The sequence below is a fragment of the Lissotriton helveticus genome, chromosome 11, assembly GCF_964261635.1.
Source record: "Lissotriton helveticus chromosome 11, aLisHel1.1, whole genome shotgun sequence".
In the NCBI taxonomy this organism is placed as follows: Eukaryota; Metazoa; Chordata; class Amphibia; order Caudata; family Salamandridae; genus Lissotriton; species Lissotriton helveticus.
Window position 1 is genome coordinate 439,862,700 of NC_136072.1, and position 26,120 is coordinate 439,888,819.

At 43.2% G+C, this 26,120-nt stretch overlaps 1 protein-coding gene across 7 annotated transcripts in view; it reads left to right on the forward strand.

Moving 5' to 3' along the window:
* The window catches only part of DOCK10 (dedicator of cytokinesis 10), a 1,735,912-nt gene that overhangs the window by 1,702,770 nt on the left and 7,022 nt on the right, over nucleotides 1-26,120 (forward strand). For 5 of the 7 annotated variants that reach the window (XM_078665953.1, XM_078665949.1, XM_078665955.1 and 2 more), the window contains 4 exons: nucleotides 3,259-3,449; nucleotides 19,346-19,446; nucleotides 23,974-24,112; nucleotides 25,742-25,817. In XM_078665953.1, coding sequence (XP_078522079.1) covers nucleotides 3,259-3,449; nucleotides 19,346-19,446; nucleotides 23,974-24,112; nucleotides 25,742-25,817 — 507 coding nt within the window. The remainder of the gene's footprint in view (nucleotides 1-3,258; nucleotides 3,450-19,345; nucleotides 19,447-23,973; nucleotides 24,113-25,741; nucleotides 25,818-26,120) is intronic. The other 2 variants (XM_078665951.1, XM_078665954.1) reach the window with 1 other exon arrangement.

The window sequence follows — 26,120 nt, forward strand, 5'->3', positions numbered from 1 at the left end:
CTTGGCAAAGGTTCCTCTTGAGTCTAGAAGTGATCTAAAGTTCTGGGGGTTTAAGGTCTACTACTTATACCCCATTTTGTCTTTATTCTCTTTGTGCAAGGGTCTCTGAGCCCAGTCCAAACCAGTTCTGTCCTCACTGGTGCAGTAGGACCACAGGGGGTGGAGACAGTATTGCGCAAGGGAGACAGGCCCTACTCAGGTGTGAGGAAATCTCCTCCCACTACTCTAAATGCAGCCACGCCCCATACAGCTCAGCTCAGAGTCATCCAGAAAGGGCCAGGCTGCAGCACACCTCAACCCCCCCCGCCCCCAGTGTCTGTCTACAGTGAATGTATATCCCAAGCCCCTGTCACTCCAAAACCAGACAGTCAATCCACAAAGAAGCAGAGGCACACAGAAAGCTTAAATAATATAATGCCTACTTTCTAAAATGGCTGAAGACGGCTGTAATGCCAGAAACCGGTCCTAGGAAGCTTGAATCCGATCCAGGGAAGGCCTGGCTTGGCAGTTCCGGCTGGACTGTTCTCATGAGGCACAGGGTCAGACTGATTTGCATATGGCCATGTCTGAACTGGGGTGGCAGAGTGGGCTAAAGAACGGTGATGGATTAAACCCAGATCTGTTGACTGGGTGTGAGTGTTTGATTGGTTCAGATGCTCCGTCCATCACCACCCCCTTTTGTACCTACTTTCTAAAAGTGGCATTTTCCAACACACAATCTAAAAAACATCTTTACTAAAAGATGTGTTATTAAATTCTGAGTTTAGGAAGCCTAAACTTATACTTGTAAGATCTTAAAAAATATCTCCCCTGTTATCCCATGGGGCAGATAGCCTTTCAATAGTGGAAAACTAAATACACTGTATTTCACTTTCAGGACCTGTCACACACACCAATACATGTCCTACCTTTCACATACACTGCACCCTAGCCATCGGGGTACCTTGGACCTACCATAGCAACGCCTTACATGTAAGAAAGGGGATGGTTAGGGCCTGGCAAGTGGGTGCACTTGCCAGGTTGACGTTACAGTTTAAAACTGCGGACATACACTGCAGTGGCAGGTCTGAGATACCTTTTCAGGTCTACTCGTGTAGATGGCACAATAGGTGCTGCAGGCCCGATAGGAGCATTTGATTTACAGGCCCTGGCACACTTAGTGCACTTTACTTGGGACTTATCAGTAAATCAAGTATACCAATCAGGGAGAACTAATCATATTGCAATTTTATACAGAGAACATATGCACTTTAGCACTGATCAGCAGTGGTAAAGTCCCCAGAGTCTTAAATCCAACAACAGCAGGCCAAGAACAAATAGGAGGAAGAAGCATAAAGTTTGGGGGTAACCCTGCTAAAAGGGCCAAGTCCAACACCAGTACAAGCAACACCCCATTGTGATCAACTTGGCAAAACATCTGTCTTGGAGTTGGAGCACCTTAATACTAGAACATATATGATGGTGCTCACATCACTCATTGCCAGAGAACATGCCTGCAGCTTCCAGGCTGCGTGGCCTCGCGCTAGGATGCAAAGAGTTTGTGAGAGCTGAGGTAGCGCGTTTCTGCCTGCTTTCAAGCCACTCAATCCAACGTGTCTCTTGCAAAGCTAACAGCCACGAGGAGGAGAGCCAATTGCGCCTCCTGCCAGACTCTGCTATGATGATAGTGGTTGGTTGAGAACAGTGCAGCATTGCTCTCATGGTCTGCTGTGAGGATACCTACGTAACAACAATGTCCTTTCATTGTAATGCTAAGCCTTTACAAAAGTGCATGTAAAGCAATAAAAGTACTCCATAGACTGGACTCACAACCCTAATACACTAATGAACCAGCTGCCAAACACTGAAGAGGAAATACTTGTCTGAGCTGTTCCAAAATATAAATGACACTTTCTTCAAGCAACACCTGGAGAGGTCAGACACTGACAAACAAGTAGCAGAAGAAGGCTAACCCAGAGCCTTTAGTTTGATATTTTTCTTTATGACAAAAGCTGTGACAGACATAGCAAATTGCCACATGAAAATTGTTTTGTTTAATAAAATTTGATGCAGCAGAAAACAGATCTTCCTAAGGGACTCAAAACAGCAAGTGCAACTTTTTAAATAAGCTAAATTCTTTTGCCCCCCTTGAATGATCTGGAAGAATTATGTCTACGCCATACTCTCGATGATCCTACTCATAAAGGGTATTGGACAGTGCGCAGTTGTGGCCGGTATTGCTCGCGGGAGGGGGTAATTTAAAAAAATAAATAAAATTAAACTTACCTTTCCCCCGCCTGGGTTCCGTGTCTTCTCTGCTTCTGCTCTCCTGCTCACAGGAACAGGAAGAAGAAGCAGGTAGCCAGGCTACCTCCCCTAAGCCAATCACAAAGCAGCGTTGTGATTGATTGGGATGCCGGCCAGCCAGCAGCTTATGGGGAGGCCATCTTCTCCATGCAGGCTGCAATGCAGCCTCCATGGAGAAGGGCAGAGTGTGCATGACTGGTTTGGGTGGCCCCAGGGTCCCAGCCAAACAGTCTGTGGGCACTCGGAGTGGGCAGGAACACCACTCCTCCCCTGCCTGCTCATAAAGCAGCCCCGCTCACCCGCCCACCTGCAACCAAAAATAAACTGGTAATAACTTTCAGTTATTACCATTTTATGTTTCTGCTTGTCACACTGAGAAAAAAGCAGTGGGGCAATGCTCCTCCGCCCTAGTGGAGGAGCCCCCCCTGACAGTGCCTTTGACTTGCCTAGTGCATTTTACACTTAAGCCCTGAACTCAGCACAACTGTGTCCAACCCACTGGATAGTCCCTTGAATCATGTCAAGTGATCTCTGAGTTCATCTGATGAGTTAGACCAGGGCCCGCTAAGAAGACCCCTCCCATAAGCGGTCACTGGGCACCGCCTTCAATGACGCCCTTTTCCCCCGCAGATCACTTGGCTATAATTTATATATTTTGTCTAACTTATGGGCCCTCTATTTACTGACTGCCCAACCATCTTAACAGTTTCATTCATTTTTTATCAAAGATGTTATTTGTGGTGTCTTCTTTAACATAATCTGTGAGGTCATGAGCACTACACTGCAAGAGGTATGGCTGATAACTAGAACTGAGTCATTTTAGTGCTTTCAGTGTTTTTTTATCAAAACCATAGCATTGCTTTGACTTAAGATGTAGGGAGATTTCTGTGGTTTTATAATAAATATTACTTATAACCGCTGAAAACTTTAAAGTTTGTCTGTTTTCAATATTTTCATCTCTTCCTTATATAGCGAGTCATGCTTTCCCTTATGTGAAAAAGAGAATTCAAGTTATAAGCCAGTCAAGCACAGAACTGAACCCCATTGAAGTGGCTATTGATGAGATGTCAAAAAAGGTACTTGAGCTTAATCAGCTGTGCACAATGGAGGAGGTCGACATGATCCGGTTACAGCTCAAGCTTCAAGGGAGTGTCAGCGTCAAGGTAAGAGTTGTCAGGAGTGCTGGACTTCTAGTATGCTGATCCCTTATAGTAACCCTTCCTACTAGCCTGGTTTTATTTCAGGTGCTTCCTCGGGCTGTACACGTTGAATGGTTACAATGAGTCAACTGCATTAATGTCAACCATGCTTCCTATATATGTTGATGCTATGGGGAACAGGTTAATGCAGATATTATTAGGACATACATATGTACTGCTTTATGTCACATTAGCACCCTTAAGTGTACCTTTTTTTGATACTTTTAATGATAAAGTCCAAAGGTTATGCTTTGTTTGGGATACTTTACAATGAGCTGTTATGCTGTGTCTCAATGTTTCTAATAACAACATAAGTGAAACTAGAGTTAAGTATATTTTCTGCTGGTGCTCCTGGATATGTTATGACTTACATTTTACACTTTTGCCCTGTGAAGTGTTAAATTAGCACACCCTATTTATAGGTATTTTGGGGTTTCCAGATTGAATGAGAGTTAGTTACAGGGACATAGTATGATGTTTTGTGTGTGTGTTCAATGGCTATTGAAATGCAAATCAGATCTACTCAAAATAGATTATAAGCTGTGCTTAAGTTTTTTTTTGGGGGGGGGGGGGCAGGACTTACTTTTTCGTTATCAGGCGTTGCCCCGGATGAAAGGAGAGGGAGAAAAATACTGAGAAGCAAGAGAGAGGCTGAAGAAAAAAATAGGAGCAGAGTGGCAAATGGAACTAAAACGAGATGTAAAAGCACCAGCGAGAGTGTGCTATAGTGTATGATAGTGACCAAAACAGATATAAGGTTGTCAAGACTAGCCAGCTTTGGTATTTTGAAACTCCGGCGATAGGCAGCGGGATCATAAAATACAATCATTGTGTCCCTGAACCTTTTTTTATTACAAAATTAAGCATTGCTTTTAAATCTTGAGGTACTTTTTTGTTTTCAATATTGAATGGTTTTTCATTTGAAAGTTATCACTCTTATGTTTCTATTCCCCAAATGAATATGTTTCAATGGAGTGGTGACAGAAAACGCAGAGCTCAAGTACCTGGGGAGTAATTAGAAAAAAAGGATTTCAAATCCACCTAGTTACACCTTTGCAGACATTCAGAAACATTTCGCACGTATTTGCCCTCCTAAACGTTTACCTGAATATTCTAGGTGCGAATGGTGTAGTAAGAATGAAAAAATGCAAGAAAAGTCCACATTCATAAAGTGGTGTGGCTAGGAAGGAAGACTTTGCATTGAAAATTATTTTCCATGAAAACAGAAATCTAATAAAAAGGAGTTTTTACCCTAGACATATGGAATATATGCAGTGCAGTAACTCTGCAGAAGAACAATTTGGGAAAACACCAGAAATGTGTGTATATTCTTGAGAGGACATGGGATGTATTGTATGGTGTGGTTGTGTGACCTTGCTGTGTAATGCATTTACCAACCCCTTTAGGACCAGTAAGTTTCGTTTGCCAAACTTTCAGCTCAACCCTGGGTAGCTGTGGCTCTGAGCAGCAAGTCTTACACAATCCGACAAGTCTAAAGCATTTAAACAGCACTCAAACAATTGAAGAAGAAATCAGCAAGCCACCAAAAAAGTCCAACATAAATGTATGCAAATAGACTGTATTTATATGTATATGTAAACACCAAAAATATCCACCAGAGGGTTTGCAAGGTATAGTACATCAAAGCATTTCACGCAACCGCAAACAATCATTTTCAAACTAAATGAATTTGACACTTAGAAACTATTTCATCAAAAAGTTGGGCTAGATGTATTGCAATCATTTTAGGCGACTAACAACAGTAGGACGCCAGTCAGGAGGACAGGAAGGGCCCTCAGAATCAGTTACCTTTGCAGGTGAAGCAGTCTCCAGGCAGTGCCATGCACCTTTTTCTACTTTGCAATGGATTAATATGGAAGTGTTCCTGATGCAAGGAAGGAAGGATACTGAAGATGCTCAAGAATACTGTAGATGCCATGCTTTCTATGGGGTCTTCCGGTAGCTACTACTCGGTCTATGATGGGGGTGAGGTCGACCTGGTCATAGGGTTAATGTCCCTTGACATCCTCTCGATGCTGGTAGAAGTCCAGTTGTCCTTGGGCTACTAGTCGCTCAGGATCGCGGTCACAGCCAAAACCTTCCCTGGGAGGTAAGTCAGATTCTGGGTGACAAAGCTGCACTCCAACAACTCTCCAGGGCTCAGTGAACTGAGGTGCAACTTTGAGCATTGGATCCTCATCTCTGGTGCTCCATGGCGGCAGTTGGTGGTGGCTTGAAGAGTTTGGGCTCCCAACTTGACCCCAGCAGGCTTCTCATCGCTTGTGGCCCTGTGTGGTGAACAGGGGGTCAGCCAAGTGACCCTCAGGGCCTTTTCCCTCTGGCTGGGCTCCGGAGGGGACTTGTCCTCAAGTCAGATACAGCAGGCACAGTGCCTTTCCTTTGCTAGCCTACAGGTTCAGCAGGTGCAGTCCATGCTGGGGCAGGCTCTCTTTGCCCGTTCCATGGTGCAGCAGGGCAGTCCTTCATCAGTCCTTTCTCCAGTCCAGAATAGATCTGAGTTCTGGGTGCCAGGGGCACCCTATTTATGCTTAGAAAATACCCTCAGTGTAGACACTGTCAGTAGCCAACAGGTCACTAGGTTCCATCCCTCCTGATGACCACTTTCTGGGAAGTGTGGCATCTGACTATCCCAGGATGCACTATTCTGCATACTCCCAAAATGGCAGAACCCCTCTTTTGGAGCCCTGAGCTCCCTAGCCTATCCCAGAGGAGTGGCTAGCAAGGGGGCTTCACACCCCTGGAAAACCAGTTTGACAACTGGCTTCCCATTCCCTATCCCTACCTAAACCTTAGAGCAGCCCCTCTCCCAAGTGTTTCCCATTATCCCTTCAAAGCTGGCCTCTCCTTTGAAGCTCGCCTTTTGGGCCAATACACAGGTGGCTTCCTGCAGTAGAGAGACAACACCTCTCTCTTGAGCAAGCCACTATTGTCTACTGTTATGGGAGTTGTTAGCAAGTCCCCCTAGGAGAACAGAAAGCTGTCTGCAGGACAGACCCTTTGTACAACATAAACAGGTACTGGAAATCTTGGGCAACATAAAGTGGCAACTTCTAAAGTTGCACTTTGCTGAGCAGTGGCATTAAATTTGATTTAACTATTAAATCAGGCCTAATGCAGTGATTCCTTTGGTACCTTATAATAGCAACTTTAGCAGTCCCATTCAGTAGATAGCAGGACAGAGATGTCAGACTGTTTTCACAGTAAAAACGACAATTTAGGGTTTTTACTGCTGGACAATGTAGAAGTACATGTTCCACTCTTTAGTATACAGCACCCTGCCTTAGGGCTTGTTAAACCTTCCTTAGGGATGATTTATATATATTATAAATGTAGGTTTGGGTTTTGCCATTACCTCAAATGGCAAAGTCAAGTTAGCCGTTTTAAACTGCCCTCCCAGTCTGCTTTGGCAGACCTGGAGCAATGTTTTACCTTGTCGTACTCTTTGTGGTACAAATAGTGCTGCAGTCATCGAGAGACACCTCAACTTACACACCCTAGGTATCCTTGGTACCATATACTGGAAACCTACAGGTCAGTGGGTTCTGCCAATTGGGGACAAGACAATTAAGCATGCACCATTTTAAGATTCAGAGCAGGTGCACTGTGTCCACTTTAGCATGGCTCTTGGCATTTCAGAGTTATTAGACCAGTAACTAATAGTCTAAATGGGGGCAAAAGTGAATGTAAACCTGCAAAAAGTCAATTTTGTTTAAATACTAGAGATTGCAGGAGATACGTTTCAAAACTGTACATTTTGTGTGTAAGGACATCATCACTCTTAAATCTCTGGAAAGAGTAGGTGTAGACCATAAGGCTGGAACTGTATGATTTTCCTTGTCATTCTGGCTTCATATTTTCATTTTTCAGATTTTGTCTCACAGGCCATTGCCATCTGGTAATTTAATTGGATTGAACAAAAGCTGCAGCTCTCAAAATGTATTTATAATTACCGAAAAGGCTGGAACCAGGTTGGCTTAGTGACACAAACTCAATTGGCCTCTCTGAATATATTTAACCTTTTCGGTGCGACCGCGTTTCCCCCTCCAGTGCTGGGCCGTAATAGAAACGGGCGTGGTCATGACGGAACGGTTCCGTCATGAGCACAGCTCAACCGACGCTCATGACGGAACCGCTCCGTCATGAGCACCGAAGGGGTTAAGACATGATTGTAGTAGGGAACATCAAAGCCAGAATATAGACAGGTGACAAGAGCATCACCAGAGTATCAAGGAACAAAATATCAAAGGTAAGAACAGAGAGGAAGTTATGGATTTACTATTCTTAAATCCACATACCTTTCAGATATAAAAATCACCATGGTACATATACTTGGAGTTAGGAATAGAACATTTACACAAATTTACCTTTTGATATTTTGTCCCTCGATATTCTGGTCATAATATTGTGACGTGTCAATATTCTGACCTTGATTCCCAACCCACAGCAGACAGATTGCATTTCATTTGTTTTACCCAGTGCTTAATTTAAACTGATGGCAACCGGTGAGGGGCAATGGCACTTTATGTTGGGGACCAGCACTTGTTTGTTTGCTTCAGATATTCCCAGAGTTCAAGAAAGTGAAAAACACACCAATGGGAAAGAAAGAAGAAGCAAAAGAGGGCCACACACAAAAGGAGAAAGCAGGAACCTGCAAGAGTGATTAAAAGAGGCAGAGATTGTCTGAAAGTGGATTACAGAATACCAGCCTCGGTATTCAGCGCAGTGATGCTTTTTGCACCGCCTGTGGGGCTTCTGAGCCGAGCTTTGGGCACCAGCACCCTTTCTTTCACAAATTCAGGACTTGTTTCACCTCTGCCTTCAATGACCTTTAGTTTTATATAACGTTTCTGGCTGTAGGGTATCTCAGGTTTAGGTCATTGTTAGACCTGGCATCCTTGGCACTGTTTCCTCTATCTTTTTACCTCTACCGCCTGTATTTTTGTCGGTGTGTTGAACTTCGTTTTTGCTGGTTTATGTACTCTGGGCTCTTTACCACTGCTGATCAGTGCTAAAGTGCAAGTGCCCCCTGTGTAAATTGTGATTATTATAGGTTATGCATGATTGGCATATTTGATGTACTGGTAAGTCCCTAGTAAAAGTGCACAATTTGTGCCCAGGGCCTGTAAATCAAATGCTACTAGTAGGCCTGCAGCACTGGTTGTGCCACCCACACGAGTAGCCCTGTAAACGTGTCTCTGGCCTGCCATTGCAGTGTCTGTGAGTGCAGTTTTAAACTGTCCTGTTGAACTGGCAAGTGCACCCACTTGCCAGGCCATAACCTTCCCTTTTACTACATGTAAGGCACCCCTAAGGTAGGCTCAAGGTACCCCCATGGGCAGGGTGCAGTTTATGTGAAAGATAGGACTTGTACTGGTGTGTTTTACATGTCCAGATACTGAAATACTGCCAATTTCATTTTCACTATTGCAAGGACTAGCTCTCTCAAGGCTATCATTGGAGCTGCCTTGTAACATTTTACAAGGGTATCTTTCAATTGGGAACAGCTAGAGATTTGGAGTTTGGCCTCTCTGTGTAAAGATCGTATTTGTTTTGTAAGCTCGAACATACCACCCCCTTAAGAGTTTCAAGGTGCTGGGGGCGCTGCCCAGAGTCACATGATGCTGAGCTGCCACCGTCGGTCGAACTGCGAGACCCATGCTCCGGAGTCAGCCACTCTGGCCACTGTACCACACATCTCCCACAAATATGGTGTTTCAATTGTGTGTTTGAAAATGCCACGTTTTAGAAAGTGGGCATTTTCTTGTTTTGCCATCCCGTGCCTCTGCCTGCCTGTGGAATAAACATCTGGTTTACAGGTGCCTATTTGTGCATTCACCCTAGACAGTCACACAAGGGGAGTTGCATATTCTGATGGTCCATCACCAGGCTGATGGGCCTTCCTGAGTTAGAGTGGTGGGAGAAGTTGTCATATACACCTGAATAGGGCTGTGCCTGGCCTACAGCAATGCTGTCTCCACCCCCTGGAGTGTACCTAGAACCAGGCAGGGCAAGAGCTTGTGCACTACAAAGATAATACTTTGCAGAATACCTACTTCAAAGGTCAAAAGGGGTATACGTATTGGACCTAAAACCCCAGACTTTTAGAACACTACTGGGACTGAGGACTCTTCCAAGAAGAAGAGCTGAAGAACTATCAGGAGGAGGACTGCCCCTTTGTTGTGTGTTGCTTTGCTGGGTTGGCCTGCAGTTGCCACTTCTGTCTGTGGACAGTGAAAGGACTGGACTTTGCTTTGTATCCTGCTTTTCCAAGTTTCTCCAAGGGCTTGTGTGCGCTTGCCTCCTGTTTGAAGTCTAAGGGCATTAAATACTTCATCTGCAACATCCCTGAACTTCACTGCTGGGAATTCTGACCTACATTGTCATGCCAACTCCAGTTCTGGGCCCTTAGAGGTGTTTCCAGCTGCAAAAGACTTCAAAATTGACACATCGCCCTTCCATCGCCTGTTTTTCTGATGCAGCACTGCAGTGCAGGAGAAACTTACACGCACCACTGCCATGTGGCCGAAGAAATCTACGTATCGCCTATCCATGGCCAAAGAAACTGCTGCAGCCTGAATTCAGTGCACTGTGTCTCCGAAGTCTGAGACCACCACACTGGCTTTGACACAGGCCCTACTGTGCAGAGGAAAGAATCAATGCATCGTCTGAAGAAATCAATGCAGTGCCTGTTTGCCATCACCAAATCGACCTCCATTTCCATGTATCGCAATTGGGGGCCACGTTTTCCCATGTATCACCTACAGACGAGAACCGTCTAGAATTTTGACGCATCTCTTCAAGTGGAGGAGTGTGGCTCAATGGTTAGAGAGGCAGACCCTGATGCAGAGTTCTGGCCAGGGACCAGGGTTCGATTCCCGACTCGGCGGGGTCTCGGGCTCAATTTCCTCTGACCTGTTAATTGTCACCTCGGTGCCTATTCTAATCACAGGCCCCATGCTGCAACTCTGGGCAATAGCTTGCTTAGCCTCCACACCGTCCCCAACAGCGCTAAGGATGCCTGTGGGTGCCCAGGAGTGGACACTTCACAGGGAAAGCCAGGAGGGGTTCCACATCGGTATGAGTATCAGCGCCAGGAAACCGCATAGGCGACACCGCAAGGTGACCGTCTGGTGACAGTGCGCTCTATACGTACCATGACATTTACATTTTTCCCCTTAGAGTTCGGATTTGATGTAACACTTCTCCTGCATGCAGCAGAACTGATGCATCGCCTCCCCAGGGACTCAGGAACTGTCACGTCGCTGTGTTTTCTGACGCTTCCCTATGCTGCTGTTTTTCTTTGATGCATGTAAGGGGCTTTATATAAAAATCACTGCATCCATAGAGTTCTATTGACAGAATTGCTTGAAATCTTTAAAAAATCATATTTTTAGTTCTGTGTATTGGATTGTTGTTCTAGTCTTGTTTGATTTAGATAAATATACTTTCTTTTTCTAAACTGGTGTGGTGTCTATTAGTAGTGTTTTCAGTGTATTCTGAACAATACGAGCAAAGAAAATGACACCTGAGGAACTCTGTGAGTTTCCTCCTCCCAGTCTGTAGCTATTGCAATACTACTGCCCACTAACAGCTGCTTCTTAACTAGCTCTTGGACAGACCACAATAAGCAGCTTTCTGATGACTTATTATCATTGTATCTTATCACATTTATATTTGAAATATTATCTAATGATGTCACATGCTTCCCCTTGACCCGACATACTCCTAGTTTTTTTTCTAAAGGCAAAGGTTCTTTTCACAAACCAATTGTCATGTTCATGTAATATGATGCCTTCCCTCATGGGCTTCCGAATAATATACCATATTATTTAATTCTGTAATTTCAGTAATATACATGGCAATGAAGGCAAGCCTGCCAAATAGTAATATCAACGTGCACTTGTTTTACTTCAGTCACTCGATTGTGATCTCTTTTATGGTGTGTTTATTGTGCAGCTTGTTTTTTGTTGACAATGAAGGTGGCCTAAGAGAAAAGAAAACATTTGTGGTTCTAGTTTAAAAATTGTTAAACCTATTGTGAAGTTTTAGTAATTCGCCAATGTGTGATATGTGGTAAATCAAGGCCACTGGGATTATGTAGTGGGGTTTACTGAATAATGTGACAAGAAAAGTCAAATTATGTGGTGTAATACAGGGCCATTTGGTGGCATTATTACGTCCTATTTTGTCATGTTTACACCCTAACAATGTCTGTGTAAATAGTTCACTTCGTTAGTATCAGTTTAACAACTATATATAGCAATCATCACCGGAAATGTGACCTGCCACTGCACACCAAAAGGTCTCCCACTCCGGGGCAAATCATGTGCACAACTTTTTTATTTTTTACAAATCAATGCAGGGCAACGCCAAATCGCCCCTTGCATGGCTCTGTAAATCTCGACTAGGGTTTTGTGTCATGACTGCACGAAAAAAGCAGCGTAACCATAAATCAAAATGTTAGCAAATCTGGGCATACCTGTAAATACAAGGGGTAGGTTAATCCTTAAAATTTCCTATTTTCGCGCATTCACAAAATTCCTGGGGCCTCATTTATGAGGCCTTGCGTCAGTTTTGCGCTTCCGATGCGTCACTTTTTGTGACGCATCAGCAGCGTAAAACATGCCTCCTGTTGCGCACTATTTACAAAGTTACGCATCTAAGCAGATGCGTCACTTTGTAAACCCCTGCGCTACATTATACCTGCGTCAGGTATAATGTACGCAGGGGGGGGGTTGTACCGCAAAAAGCCTTGTAGAAGTGACGCAGTGAAATCTATGAGATTTCACTGCGTCACTTCTAGGACGACGTTGCGTCAAAATCTTGCGCCTGCCTCACAGCAGGCGTAAGACTGACGCAGGCCCTTTCACATGGGGCTTGCCCCATGTGAAAGGACGCATTGCTGGAGTTGCGTCACTTTTGTGACACCCCCCAGCAATGCGTCACTTTTGCGCTTACGGATACGTCAGAAATACTGACGTATCTGTGACTCGTTGTACCATGATGCGTCATACTGTAAATATGACGCATCATTGGTGTCGCAAAGAGGGCGCAATGAAAAGTGACGCATGGCTGTTTTCACGCAGCGATGCGTCACTTTTCATAAATGAGGCCCAGACACATCAGGCCCAATATGTCTTTGTTGTTTGGCATATCTAAAACCCGCCATTCATTGGTCATCGACATCCCCATTAGCGCGTACTACGAAAATTGTAATAGTTGTTTAAATTATAGAGCGACACACACTATTTAGTACTTCAGGTTATTATAGTTTACCTTGTCTAGGAAAAAGGATGATTTTAAATCGAAATGAGAATAAGACAGCAGAATTCATTGTTCGAATATTACATCCTTAACGTTTAAAGCCAAAAACATGAAGAGCGTGAAAAGGGCATATTGTTTCCAGACTACTAAATCGCCCTAGTGCTCAGAATGGCTTGTGTTCAAGGTCATCGCAGCATCCAGTGAAACGGGCAAATGGACCACTTGATGTGAAAGCAATAGACGGGGGAGCGCCTGATGCACTGTTTGTGGATGTGACTGAACTGCCTAAATACAGTCGGTCGGTCGCTTTCCATGCAGACTGCATCCCCTTCCACAAAGAAACCACGGTGATGTCTTACAATGAAGCCTTTGCGGCTGTTGTCCGCCGCTTGTGGTACTTTTCTTTAAGCTACATGTCTTTTTTGTTAAATTGAGCTATTTTCGTCAATTGTGTGGTTTAAGGCAGGGTGTTACACACCAGGACGTTGTTTTCTCTGCCATCCTAAATGCCATTTTAAGCAAATTGCAGCCTCACTGGCAATTATGGCCTGGGTAGCAGGGTTTACACAGACTGGTGTAACTCCTAAAGAATATTCGTTTTCCACGTTATAAAGCGTTTTGACAGATAAACGTTCTGTTATTTTGTGAACATTTAAAGAGATCAACCAGCTTTAATTGATATCAATGTTAAATTACCCCAGCTGCCCAGATGAGTCATTTTTTTCTTTTTATATCAATCCTTGTGGAAGGAAGATCTAAGGATAATTTAGAGGTGATAAACCCCGCTTTATTCACATGTTTATAAAATTATTAAAGCACAATATCGAGATTTCATTTTTATTATTCAAGCAGCACTTTTATTGTCGGCCATCATGCTTATCCTGCACAAGGGAAAGGTTTCAACCGGGGACTGCTGTCAATCATAAACGAAAATAAACTTTTCAAGGGTGCCAAGATGGATAGCAATTAGAATAAATGCCAGGGAGGAGTAATTTTGTCCAGAACGGTATGAAGAGAGAGTGTACCTTCTAAATAAATAAAAAATAAAATAGATTCAGATTCAGTCTCTTTATTTTGCTAAACATAATTAGCCATAATAGTACAATAAATAAGTTCATACTTTGAAATAAGAACAACTCATGTAAAAACAATAAACAACTTTCATAGGAAATTAAAACATCAATGATTTCCGATATCGAACAGCATACTTTAAAAAACATCCGGCAGCATGGCACAAAAGTTCGTAGAAGGGACTCCCAAAAATACGTTCAGTTTCAATACTGGTGCCAGATGACGTAATGTGAATAGTTTGTAAAATCCAATGGTAAAAATACGAAATGTAACACTGATTGGGTCGAAAATTCAGAGTGATCATACTGTTCCAAAGGAAATAATAGCAGTGATCTAATACTACCAAGACTGAGGACTTCCGAACCCGTTTTGGAGGTTCAACAACAGCCACACTGTGGGCCTGCCCGCAGTATTATGAGTGTGGCAGTCGGACCACAATAGAACTGCTGTGACCGCTGGGGATCAAGGATCCCGTTGCAGTCACGCAGCAGTTGGTAGCACTAATAGGCTGGCACTGCCGCTGTGGACCTCCAAGCATATTAGAAGTTGCCTGTCCACCGCCGTTTTCAGGACCATGAGCCTACCATGAAAACGGTGGTGGAGAGGCAACCTGCTGCTCCTGAGCCTGGGGGTCCATGCGAATGGGGAACATGTAGTGTCCCCCTGGTTTTGCACCCCCAGTTCCTGCACAGTGCGGCAGGTATGTCACACCGTACAGCAATGTGCAGTTGGCGCTCTGAGAACAGCAGTCTGCATTTCAGACTCTTTATTGAGTCTGCAGACCGCCACCTTAGGCTGGCGCAGCACCGCCCGCCAAGCCAGAATTTAACACCTCAGCTGGTGGGCGGCAGCACCATGGCTATGGCAGTCATACAGCAGACGGTGCCGGCACCGTTCACTTTAGGGCTGCCAAAGTCGTAATAAGGCCCTACATTTTGTCAAAAGATTTCTCTCCCAGATGTTTCTTACCCAGTGGAGGGTTAGGGCCCCCCTGCACCACTGGGGCTGCAGGGGCATGCGTTACGATCCTGCAGTGTAGGTAAAGTTTGTGGATGGTTGAGTTGTGGATAACAACATTGTCTTGAACAGAAGATTTTGGCAGTTCAACATGTTCTCTTTACATTAACACCCTATCTCAATAGGATTTCTTTACTCATTTTTTAACAATCTTGCAAAATTAGGTGGGGTCTGAGAACAAGTCTTGTCTACCAAGTTCAATTGTCAGTTGCCTACTGTGGTTAAACCAAAGGATTTGATGGTCAAGCTGACAGTTCAAACAGTTCTCTATAACTCTCTGTTGAAGCTGGATTTCTCGTGGGTCCGTACTGATAGCCAAAGCATTAGGGGTGCCAATTGAATGTAATCTGTGGCATACTTTAGAACTAATTCTTCATCAATAATGAAATGCTGGTTACTGGTCGAAAATTCAGAGTGATCATATTGTTCCAAGGGAAATATTAGCAGTGATCTAATACTACCAAGACTGAGGACTTCCGAACCCGTTTTGGAGGTTCAACAACAGCCACACTGTGGGCCTGCCCGCAGTATTATGAGTGTGGCAGTCGGACCACAATAGAACTACTGCGCTGTAGCTCTGAAAGTCTCCTAACAGAATCTATTATCTTCAACTTGGAGACATTTGGTTGGGCAAGAAGCCCAAATAGAGGCCCCATAAGTCAAGACCAGAACACACTTAACGCTTATTAGTCTTAATTATGGCTGCGATGGGCTTAGACCCAATTCTTTTTTTGCAAAGTTAAAGAGGCCCCTTTTGTTTGTGAGAATCAACTAGCCTAGCTCGAATTCATTGCCTCCAATTATACCGGGAATCAAATGTAATGCCCAAACATTGGAAGTTGTACACCCATGATAAAAAAGTCCTATTTTGGAGGGTCCACCCACTACTGCCATATTGCATTTTAGAGAGGCTGTTTTCTAAGTTCAAGCTGTCCATAAACTGAACAAAATTAGCAATTTGTTTTTTGAGTCCTGAAGGGGCTTAAGAGATCAAACCAACATCATCAATGTATAATAATGCTGCCACAGGGTGATTATTGACTTTTGTGAAATCTCTTCTATGAGACACTAAGTATCCATGTAACCAATTAACATAGAATAAGAATCAAATCTAGGCCAAAACTCAACCCTACCTCACCCTCTGCTCCAGTTTAAAAGAACTGTTGCACTCCACCCTGGACCGTACCGTACTCAGGTTTTAGACCCTAGTGAAAGACTTTAAGGAAGTGACTTAGTTCCTGATCCAAGCCTCTTGCCTCAAGTATTAACCAAAGTGTAAATCAATTGACCGAGTAAAAAGCCGAGCTAAGGTCCATGAACTAGAGACAAAGCAACCCCCCCCAGCCATTTTATATTTCTTACGTAGCATCATTAGGTTCTCTTGTGTACCAAGGCCCTCTCTAAAGCCATACTGAACAGATGCCAAAATACCAGAGGCCTCGGCCCAAGACAAGATTCCCTGCAAGACTATGGGGTCCATTACGATGTCAGGCGGATTTCCTCCGCCAGGCTGGCGGTGGCCACCACCAGCCTGGCGGAGGAAATCCGTCCGACATCTATTGCCCAATTCCCCCCTGCCATATTATGATGGAGGAGGGGACCGTGGCGGTGTGAAACACCGCCCGCCTGTTTTCCGCCCCGGTCGCCTTGCGGCCGGGGCTGAAAATGATTAATATGGAGGCGGTGTCTGTTAGAATGGGCTTTTGCTGATGCTTTTCCGTGGTGGCAATGCCGCCACGGAAAGGCATGCGGAGACTCCCTGCGGGGGCCCCTTGCGGGCCCCCTGGGAGTCCGTGGCTTGGGGGGTGCACATGGGGGGTACCTATGGTACCCCCCGCATTTCTAAGTGCAACATGGCAGGCACCACGCGGTGCCTGTCATGTTGCACTTAGAAAAGCACAACTTGCACTTTTACCATTGCGGCGGGCGGAGATTTCTGCTCCGCCCGCCGCAATGGTAAATATACAGGAGGCGCCCGCCTGTGTGGCGGGCGCATCCTAATGCCGTGATCGGAACCCCCACCCTTATGGCGGGCGGTCCCGGGTCCCGGTATGATGGTGGGCGGACTAAGTCCGCTCGTCATCATAATGACTCCCATAATGTCCAACAATTTTGACCATAGAGTCTAGCAGAGATATGGGCCGATAGTATCCAGTATCCTGTCTATTACATTCCTTGTATATGGGCACTATAATAGCAGATTGCCATTAACTTAGAAGGTTTGAGAGCATGGCCAAAACTTTAATGTTAGTAGGTGCCCAAAAATCTAGTTTAGCCATATCTAAATCCATTGGTACCCCATCTGGATCAGGAGCTTAATTACCCGGACTTTGAGATATGGCCAAGATAACCTATACCTAATTAAACAAGATAGTAAGGGGTTTGCACAGGTATATACCTCCCGACGATGTCCTACCTGGAGGTTTAAACCATAAAAAGGTTTAAAGTGCATCAACCACTTGTCAGCGGGAATGTTGGTACCAAGTCATTATGCTGTCTAGTTAATGCCCCCCCCTGAGTTCACACTGTTTTAGAACCCTTCGGTATCCCTTGTGGCCCAGGTGCTGGATAGCTTAGCCCAAGTATCCCTTTTGATGGCCTGTTTTCTTGCTTTGACAGTTCGTTTCTATTCAGCCTTATTTATGATAATGACTACCCTACTCCTGGGTACTTTCAGTGTAATTCTAAACTGTTTGTTAGCGTCCTAGCAAGTGCGACTAAATCATCTTGGTTCAGGGTTATTGTTCCAAATGAACGGGGTTATATGAACTTTTTCTCGTATTGTCCCGTAAAATAACAAAAGCATCCACAAGGTCCCCACAGAGTGAAGGTTCAGTCAAAATGTGATCTATAAACAAAGCTAATTTGAGCCTGACCAGGGTAGTGAATAACCAATTCATATTAATTACCCGCCATTTAGGGCAGAGCACTTTATGCACCACTGCAAACGTTTCGGCCCTGCACAGAGAGATAAAGAATTTTGGATCGAGACCCTGTCACCCTTGATATTATGGTTATTGTCACTAGAATTGCTTTCCACGTCACCCCCTGATACATCAAAAGAATGCAGGGGTATTGAAATAAAAATGTAATCACTTATGCTACTCCTACCCCACCCAATAAAAGTTAGAATTTGGCTGCTTTCAGCCCCACCAAAGTCAATATAATTACTAAGATCTTGTTCCAGCAAGTTTCTATGCAAATATGCCCCTCTACGGTCTTTGCCCATCTTTAGGGTAATCAAGTCCTTGGTAGGAAAAAGATTATGGAAAGCGGTGCCCAGACCAATCTTGGCATAAAAATCTCCCCCTAAGAAACTCTAGAAACAATTTTGCACAGAATAAGATCTCTGTTTCATTTTAACCTCAAACAGGGTATCAATATTGCCATACGTCTCTTTCTGATTAATAGCATTGTAAAAATGAATGACAAAATAATTTAAAGTGGTCAAATGAATGATCCATGCAACTTGGATATCAGGACACAAAAACGTGATTGGAATGTCCTTAGGGAACAAGGTATTTTGTCAAAGTATGGCCAACCCACCCTTAGGTCTACCGGCTTCTGAGGGGACACCTGGCAAGCATAGGCTGTAGTAACCATCCCATACAATATCATTTAGTTGCCCAAGGTTTGCGAAACATAATGTAAAACATTTCAATATAATCAACCCATTTCTCACCTATCTAAAATAGTGACGCTATATTGGAAATATGACTTTCCAACAGCATGTATCAATTTGCTTGCCACTATTTTTGCAATCATTCTGCATATGAAATGTTTAACGTATATTAAGAATACAAATACAGAACAAATATTAGTTAGGGAGTCTCCACGGTAATTGCTTTGTAAAATACACCTGCCGCAATTTTGGTGGCATATTTTATTTTCATTGTTTGAATATTATCCCCATATGCAAACTAACTGCAAGCAAATTGGGGTCAAAGTAGTGTTAGCGTGTGATAAGCCTGCGTTATCTTAGCTAGTCCTCGTGAGAAACTTATTCTTAAACATTAATCAGAATGCCATGAACATACAGTAGTTCCCTGGACCTACAAGATATATGAGAGAAGTTGGCAGATCAAACAAGAGGACACATCCTTGAATCTGTCTGACTGCCAATTGTGCAATTTGAGCAGTGCATTCATGTCAAGAGTGTTACCTTTGCTGTGCTGCACATTTGAGAGGAGGACCTGTGGGTCTGAGGTATGTTCAGGGGGACGTTCAGAGCAACATACAGATGAAGTGCAATGTATTGAAATCTGCATGTACTTTTCAAAAAAGTTAAGTGTAAACTAGTAGAGTATACAGTTATAAGAAATTCTATTACATAGTACATATTCTTATATCAGTCATGGAACTAAACCTGTATATGTAGCCAAACGCCACACAGCTTGGCCAGAAAAATGTTCAAATTCTAATAAAGATTTTTGTTACCAATTTTTTTCTCCCAATAATCATAAACAATTTTGAATTTTTATTGATAGGTAAATGCTGGACCAATGGCATATGCACGAGCATTTATTGAAAAAACAAATGCCAATAAATATCCAGAAAGCCAAGTAAAGCAGCTCAAAGAAATATTCAGGTAAAGTTATTCCAAATCTTCTTTGCATTTGCCCAAAACGCATCATCGAAGAGTTTCTCAAACATTTCTGCTTTGCCTTTCCATAGGGAAAGATATCTAACCAAGAATAGTGGGATTGCATTGATATCAACAGTAAGGCAAATGTATTATAGACTAGGTATGAGGCAAATAACCCATTCGTGTGTTGTAAGGTTGTTTTAGGACACCAAGGATGTCTATCACCATATAGGGCGAATTGGCACTTTTTAATAATAAAGGATTTCATAGTTCAACACATTACCCCTTTTACAGTTAGGAATATGGCATTCTGGTTTACTAGATGTATGGGAAACAGGATAACAGGAAAATAACCCCACACTTGAATCCTTAAAATTAATCTTCTCTCTTCCAATATATCTTTACAATACCTGTGAATCTTGGGTATCATTGTGTGCTGCACCCATCCCTGATCTCCACATCTTATTCATTTCTGTGAAATAGCATTCTCACCATTTCATAGAATTCTGTGTTTTAGATTTTTTACCTACTGTACACAATCCTATAACTTCATCTCAACATTTCTACAACTGTATTTTGGATTTCCTCGCTTCTGTTATTAAAAGCAATATCTTCAGTGAGTGAGTTGCAGTAGAGACATTTCAAGGAGATGTCAGAAGAGGCACCCCCCTTTCAGACATTTATAGTAAATGACAATGATAAGACAGCCTAGCAGAGCTTGTTTGTGCCAAAAGGCATGTGCTGAACACCTTGATCTCAAGCATTCATGTGCCATCTGTCCTCACATTGTAAGCATTCTGTAAGTCCAGAGGCATTGAAGAGCCACTTTTTCTTGGTTGCGTGGTCATCTTGACAACGTGTAGCAAGATAAGTCATTTTTTTAGCTAGGACACTCACACATAATATGTATGCTACCATGTGAGCATATCATTTATTATAAAAGTTATTGCAAGTCACGAAGGAGTTCTGTGACCAACTAGAGGAACAAAGCAGTGACGCTTTATCACTGATCCTTGTAGTCAATAACCTGCATACATCAAAGAGACTGACCGACAGAGAGACTGACTGACAGAGAGAAACTGACTGAGAGAGAGAGAGACTCACAGAGAGAGACTGACTAACAGAGAGAGAGAGAGACTGACTGACAGAGAGAGAGAGAGACTGACTGACAGAGAGAGAGACTGACTGAGAGAGACTGGCTCACTGAGAGAGAGAGAGAATGACTGACTGAGAGAGACTGACAGAGGGAGAGAGAGACTGTCTGGAAGACTGACTGACAGAAAGAGAGAGACTGAGAGAGAGAGGCTGAGAGCGAGAGCCTGACAGAGAGACTGAGAGAGAGAGGGACTGACAGAGAGAGGGACTGACAGGGAGAGGGACTGACTGAGAGAGAGACTGACTTAGAGAGAGACTGACAGAGAGAGACTGCCAGAGAGAGGGACTAAAAGAGAGAGGGACTGACTAAGAGAGAGACTGACTGACTGAGAGAGACTGATTGAGAGAGAGAGACTGACTCAGAGAGAGACTGACTGAGAGAGAGAGAGACTGACTGAGAGAGAGAGAATGGCAGAGAGAGACTGAGACTCTGACAGAGAGACAGAGAGAGAGACTGACTGACAGAGAGAGAGACTGGCTGACAGAGAGAGAGAGAGACTGATAGAGAGAGACTGGCTGACTGAAAGAGAGAGACTGACTGACTAAAAGAGAGAGACTGACTGACTGGGAAAAACTGACAGAGAGAGACTGTGGGAGACTGACTGACAGAAAGGGAGAGACTGACTGAGAGAGAGACTTACTAACTGAGAGAGACTGACTAACTGAGAGAGACTGACAGAAAAAGAGAGATAGAGAGACTGATAGAGAGAGGGACTGATAGAGAGACTGACAGACAGAGGGACTGACAGACAGAGGGACTGACAGACAGAAGGACTGACAGGGAGAGAGACTGACTGAGAGAGAGACTGACTGAGAGAGAGACTGACTGAGAGAGACTGACTGAGAGAGAGACTGACAGAGAGAGGGACTGATAGAGCGAGAGAGACCGACTGACTGACAGAGAGAGAGAGAGAGAGAGAGAGAGACTGACTGACTGACAGACTGACTGACTGAGAGAGACTGACTGAATGAGAGAGACTAAATGACAGAGAGAGATAGACTGACTGACTGAGAGAGAGACTGACTGACAGACTGACAGAGAGAGAGAGACTGACTGACAGACTGACTGACAGAGAGACTGAATGACAGAGAGAGATAGCCTGACTGACTAAGAGTGAGACTAAGAGAGAGAGACTGACTGACTGACTGACTGACAGACTGACTGACAGAGAGACTGAATGACAGAGAGAGAGAGAGACTGACTCACTGAGAGAGAGAGAGAGAGAGAGAGAGAGACTGTGATGAATTGGGGTCAAAGTGTGTATGAAGCTATGCAATGCCTCTTAAGATTGCTATTGTCTACTAATAAAAATGTATTATGAAAATTTGCTCTTTGTAGTTACATCTGCTTTTGAAATACTGCATTGTCGCATTGTCTAATGTTTTAAAACGAAAACGAGAAGGAGCAGTCGATGCACTTTTGTCAAAATGAGTGGGCCCGATGTTGTATATCATGGCAGGAGTCTGCATCAGGAAACCCACCTAACATTGGGAAAACGTCCCCGGTCTACCGATGGCAGGGACCCTGTAATGAATGGACCACCACCTATGATAGCCTGCGGGCAGACTAAGCCCAACCTTCGACTCCACCATCCAGTGTTACTTATAACGGGCGCATTGGTGACAGTGGCGTAACAATCGCCCCGCACCCCCTGCAGTATGGCGGGTCGCTGGCCTGTGAGCTCTAGACTGGCACGGAGGATGGGAGGGGGGCCCCGTCCTTGTAGTTTGCAGGGGGGCCCCCTCAAGTTTCGTTACGCCACTGCATCAAAGGTGATATTACAGGTCTAGCCCACTAACCTTGACACATGATACTTGGTTTGGATAAGACCATTTGCTTTCCATTTCTCTCCAGTTAATTTTCTCTACCTGTCAAGGCACATCTCAAAGTAGACAGTGAGGTTAGGTTGAGGCACAGTAAAAAGTAATTATCAAAAATGAAATTAAGATTGGTATGTTCATTTAGAAAAACACTTTAATAAGGTCTCAAACTCGGAAAGTATATGTTTAGTACAAATAGTAACTAAACAATGTAAATCACATATCAAAAACACAGAGAACAATACGACAAAAGGTAAAACAGGGGTCCATGTTAGATACAAGAAATGCCATTTGCAATCACAAATTAATTCCAAATGTTGGACTATTGGTAATATTAAGAGAGCAGGGTGAATCACAAGCCTTCTGTCAAACACTCTTAAGTACTATCCAGGGTTCCTACCCCATTGAGCGCCACCAAAAGCATTATGAACAGTTTCAGTGCTGCAGGCATATGCGTCTAATACAGTGGAATCAATGGGAAACATCCTTTACCACGCAACTTTTACCACGCAGTGCCCTTACAACGCAGGTTTTACAACAAAAACCATTACAACGCATTGCACTGGGGGGCGCTCTAGGATAGGGAATAGTTTTAATTTACTATCCAACACCTTCCCTACTATCCACGGGGACTGGAGTTGGAATAGTAAATTAAACTATTCACTATCCAGCACCCCCCAAAGCAATGTGTTGTAAAGGCTTGCGTTGTAAAACATGCGTTGTAACAGCATGCGTGGTAAAAGCATGCCTTGTAACAACATACATCCGGAATCAATTATCCTAATATTTACAGTACAAATAAATCTTACAGTACATATTTATGGGACCTCAAAACCAGGAAGCCTGGGGTTATGGCCTGCTGGTCTACTAAAAAGTAGATGTTTCATAATGTTAGGATGTTTGTCGTGGCCCCCATTCAGGGGTGGATAGATCTGTGCTCATGGGTACAGATGGCCCACCTAACCCCAGCACAAAGATAAACACTAGAAATAGACAGACCCTCCGCGAGGTATCTGAATCTAGGTGGCACAGAGACCAACTAGTCCTGAAGAAGTTCTTAAGGAAACAGGAACAACCCATGTTGCTGGCTTGAGTATCTTTGATGTAACAGAAGCAATTAAGAAGTTGACCACGTTAGTGAAGATCTACTTTTCGTAGCTGTAGTATTTTCTTTAATGTAACTACTATGAGCTGATAGTCTGTGAAATAAACAGTGTTGGAGGACACATAGGTTTGAGAGCATTTCAATATGTGATGAAAACCTTTTGCGGATGTATTGAGGGTGGAAGAACAAGGAGGTAGCTCATTAGACAAGTTAGGATATGTTGGTTCAGGATGGTGCAATTGGGAGCAGAAAATGGATGTTGTGAGGCTTTCCTGAAGATTTGCACACATTTTCTGAGTTGCTTTTCCCACTTCTGTATTGGTGCAGCAAGATTTTGGGACTTATAATTTCCCAAATTGAGTCACATGGGATGAAATCTCACAGAAATATGCAGGTTGCATCACAAATCATTTGTAATGTTATCAGACTTTTGATTGTATTTCCAACAGGCAGTTTGCAGAAGCATGCGGACAGGCACTTCAAGTAAACGAGCGGCTCATAAAAGAGGACCAGGTGGAGTACCAGGAAGAAATGAAGTCTCATTACAAAGATATGCTTGCTGAGCTGTCGGCTGTCATGGATGAACAGGTCAGTTTGTTTCTGCAGATCTCGTGCCTGCACTTGAATTTGTAAATTTTCTGTTTTGTGATGAGGCCAGAGGTCATTAAAAAGAACCACAACAGTGCCAAATTCTAACCTGATGACAAATGTTCTCCAGTAGCCACTGAGCCTCCTTTCTTTTGTTTCATTAGCCTTTATGTTGCATGGGTGGTTTTCTTCAATTGAGTATGAGGGACATGTGTGTGCTTGGAAAAATAAAGAGGAAAGAGTTCATTTGATCAGGGAAACAATCACAGCCGATGCAACAATTCAGAATCCACAGAAATGATTTTTGGGCATTGTAATATGCTTGGCTTGACCTTGCCCAATCCCCGAATCATTTTTGGGTGGAGCCATAGTATCTAAAGAGAAAGACTTCAACTTAGAGGAAATTCAAAGGAGAACTTAAAAAATAAATAATAACTATCTCTGGGCGAATTCTAAATAACACCTACGGAAGTGGAATATTGGGGGTATTCTGCATGGCACATATATTTCCCCGTATTTGCCTCTTATATATGACAGTTAGAAGTTGCCAATTCCCTGCAACTTAATCTTGTGTCTAACAAAATAGGGTTTTAGCTTGGAGATTTGTTTCTGGTGTGCTTTGCTCACATGTCCATTCCCCAATCCCAAAGAGAGACCTCCCTGGGCATTGCAAGGATCAGGGAATGCTGAAAAAGCCTGACACAATCGAAAGTAGATAAGAAGCTAGAGAAGGTAAGAGGCTGTCATGATGGAAAGATGGTAAGAGATGCTGCTCTCAGCACTACATGGCAGTTAGGCCAAGGGCAAAGTGTCTGTTATCTATTTCTGTACTTTTTTTTATTTTTGAAAAGTCGCCCGCTTGGTCTTTAATGAAACGAAAATACTTTAGAAAAACTACACAAACTTGTAAACTAACTCGACTCACATTGTTTCATAGCCATAATAATAACATTAAAACAAAAGGGCTCTCGTACAATTTTTCTACTGATTATGTTCCATTTGTGTTTTTAGCCTGAATGTTTTGAACAATTTAGGCATGCTGGACAATGCGCCGCTATTTCTGCCTGCTTAGCCATTACGGAGCAGCTAGAAATATGGGAAGATGATACAGTATGTGTAGTGATGATGTAGGGTTTCCTGTGAACGAATAGCTTGGGCACCAGCATTTTTGATGCATTGACACCTTTTTTTTCGCAGCCATTGAGTTGATTGATAATAAAAGGGCCATGGATCTGATTCACTAAGGCATTTATGAGTACTTCAAGTAGTACTCCTGCAGTACTAGTTCATGTAATCTCAAATTCTTTTGTGAATTGGCCCCAAAATATATTAAAATAGACTAAAATGGAAATGTTCATGGAATAGTCATATATAATTAGTACAAACAGAAATGACTGTGACTTCTTTGTCCTTTTAGTAAAACTGAACATTGGGAGGCCGATTCACAAAGGAATAATGAGTACATAATAGTCCTCATTAAGTATTACTTCAATTTCTCAAAATTGCCTTTGTGAAATGGCATACTAGTACTTCAGTCCAATAATCATCAGTGATTGTGTTTTTTGCAGGCATAGACAGACTGTTTGCTTTGTCATCACATATTGTACTTTTCTCTCTTTTCTCTGCTAGCTCTTTTGTGGACCTGCCATTTTCAGCTTCTGTTCCTCCCTGTCTAATGTTTCTCTCAGTACTTTACCCAAGTATGGTATGTTGCTCTTATTGAGTCTGAAGCTTTTTTCAATGGTTGTTATTGTGACTTTTTCTGCATTACATAAAATAAAAATACAGTTCAATTCAATTGTATTTGGGTAGTAGATAAGAAAATGAATAAAGGGTATTCATACATGGGTAGAGTTGCATTGATTTTAATTACATTTATTTTAATATGAAATTAAAACTGTAATATGGGTACAATCAACAGCAGCTATTCATTAATTATGTGGGACAATGTGAGTACTAGATTTAAGTTAATAAGAAAAATTATGCATCGTGATCAAGAACAGTGTTG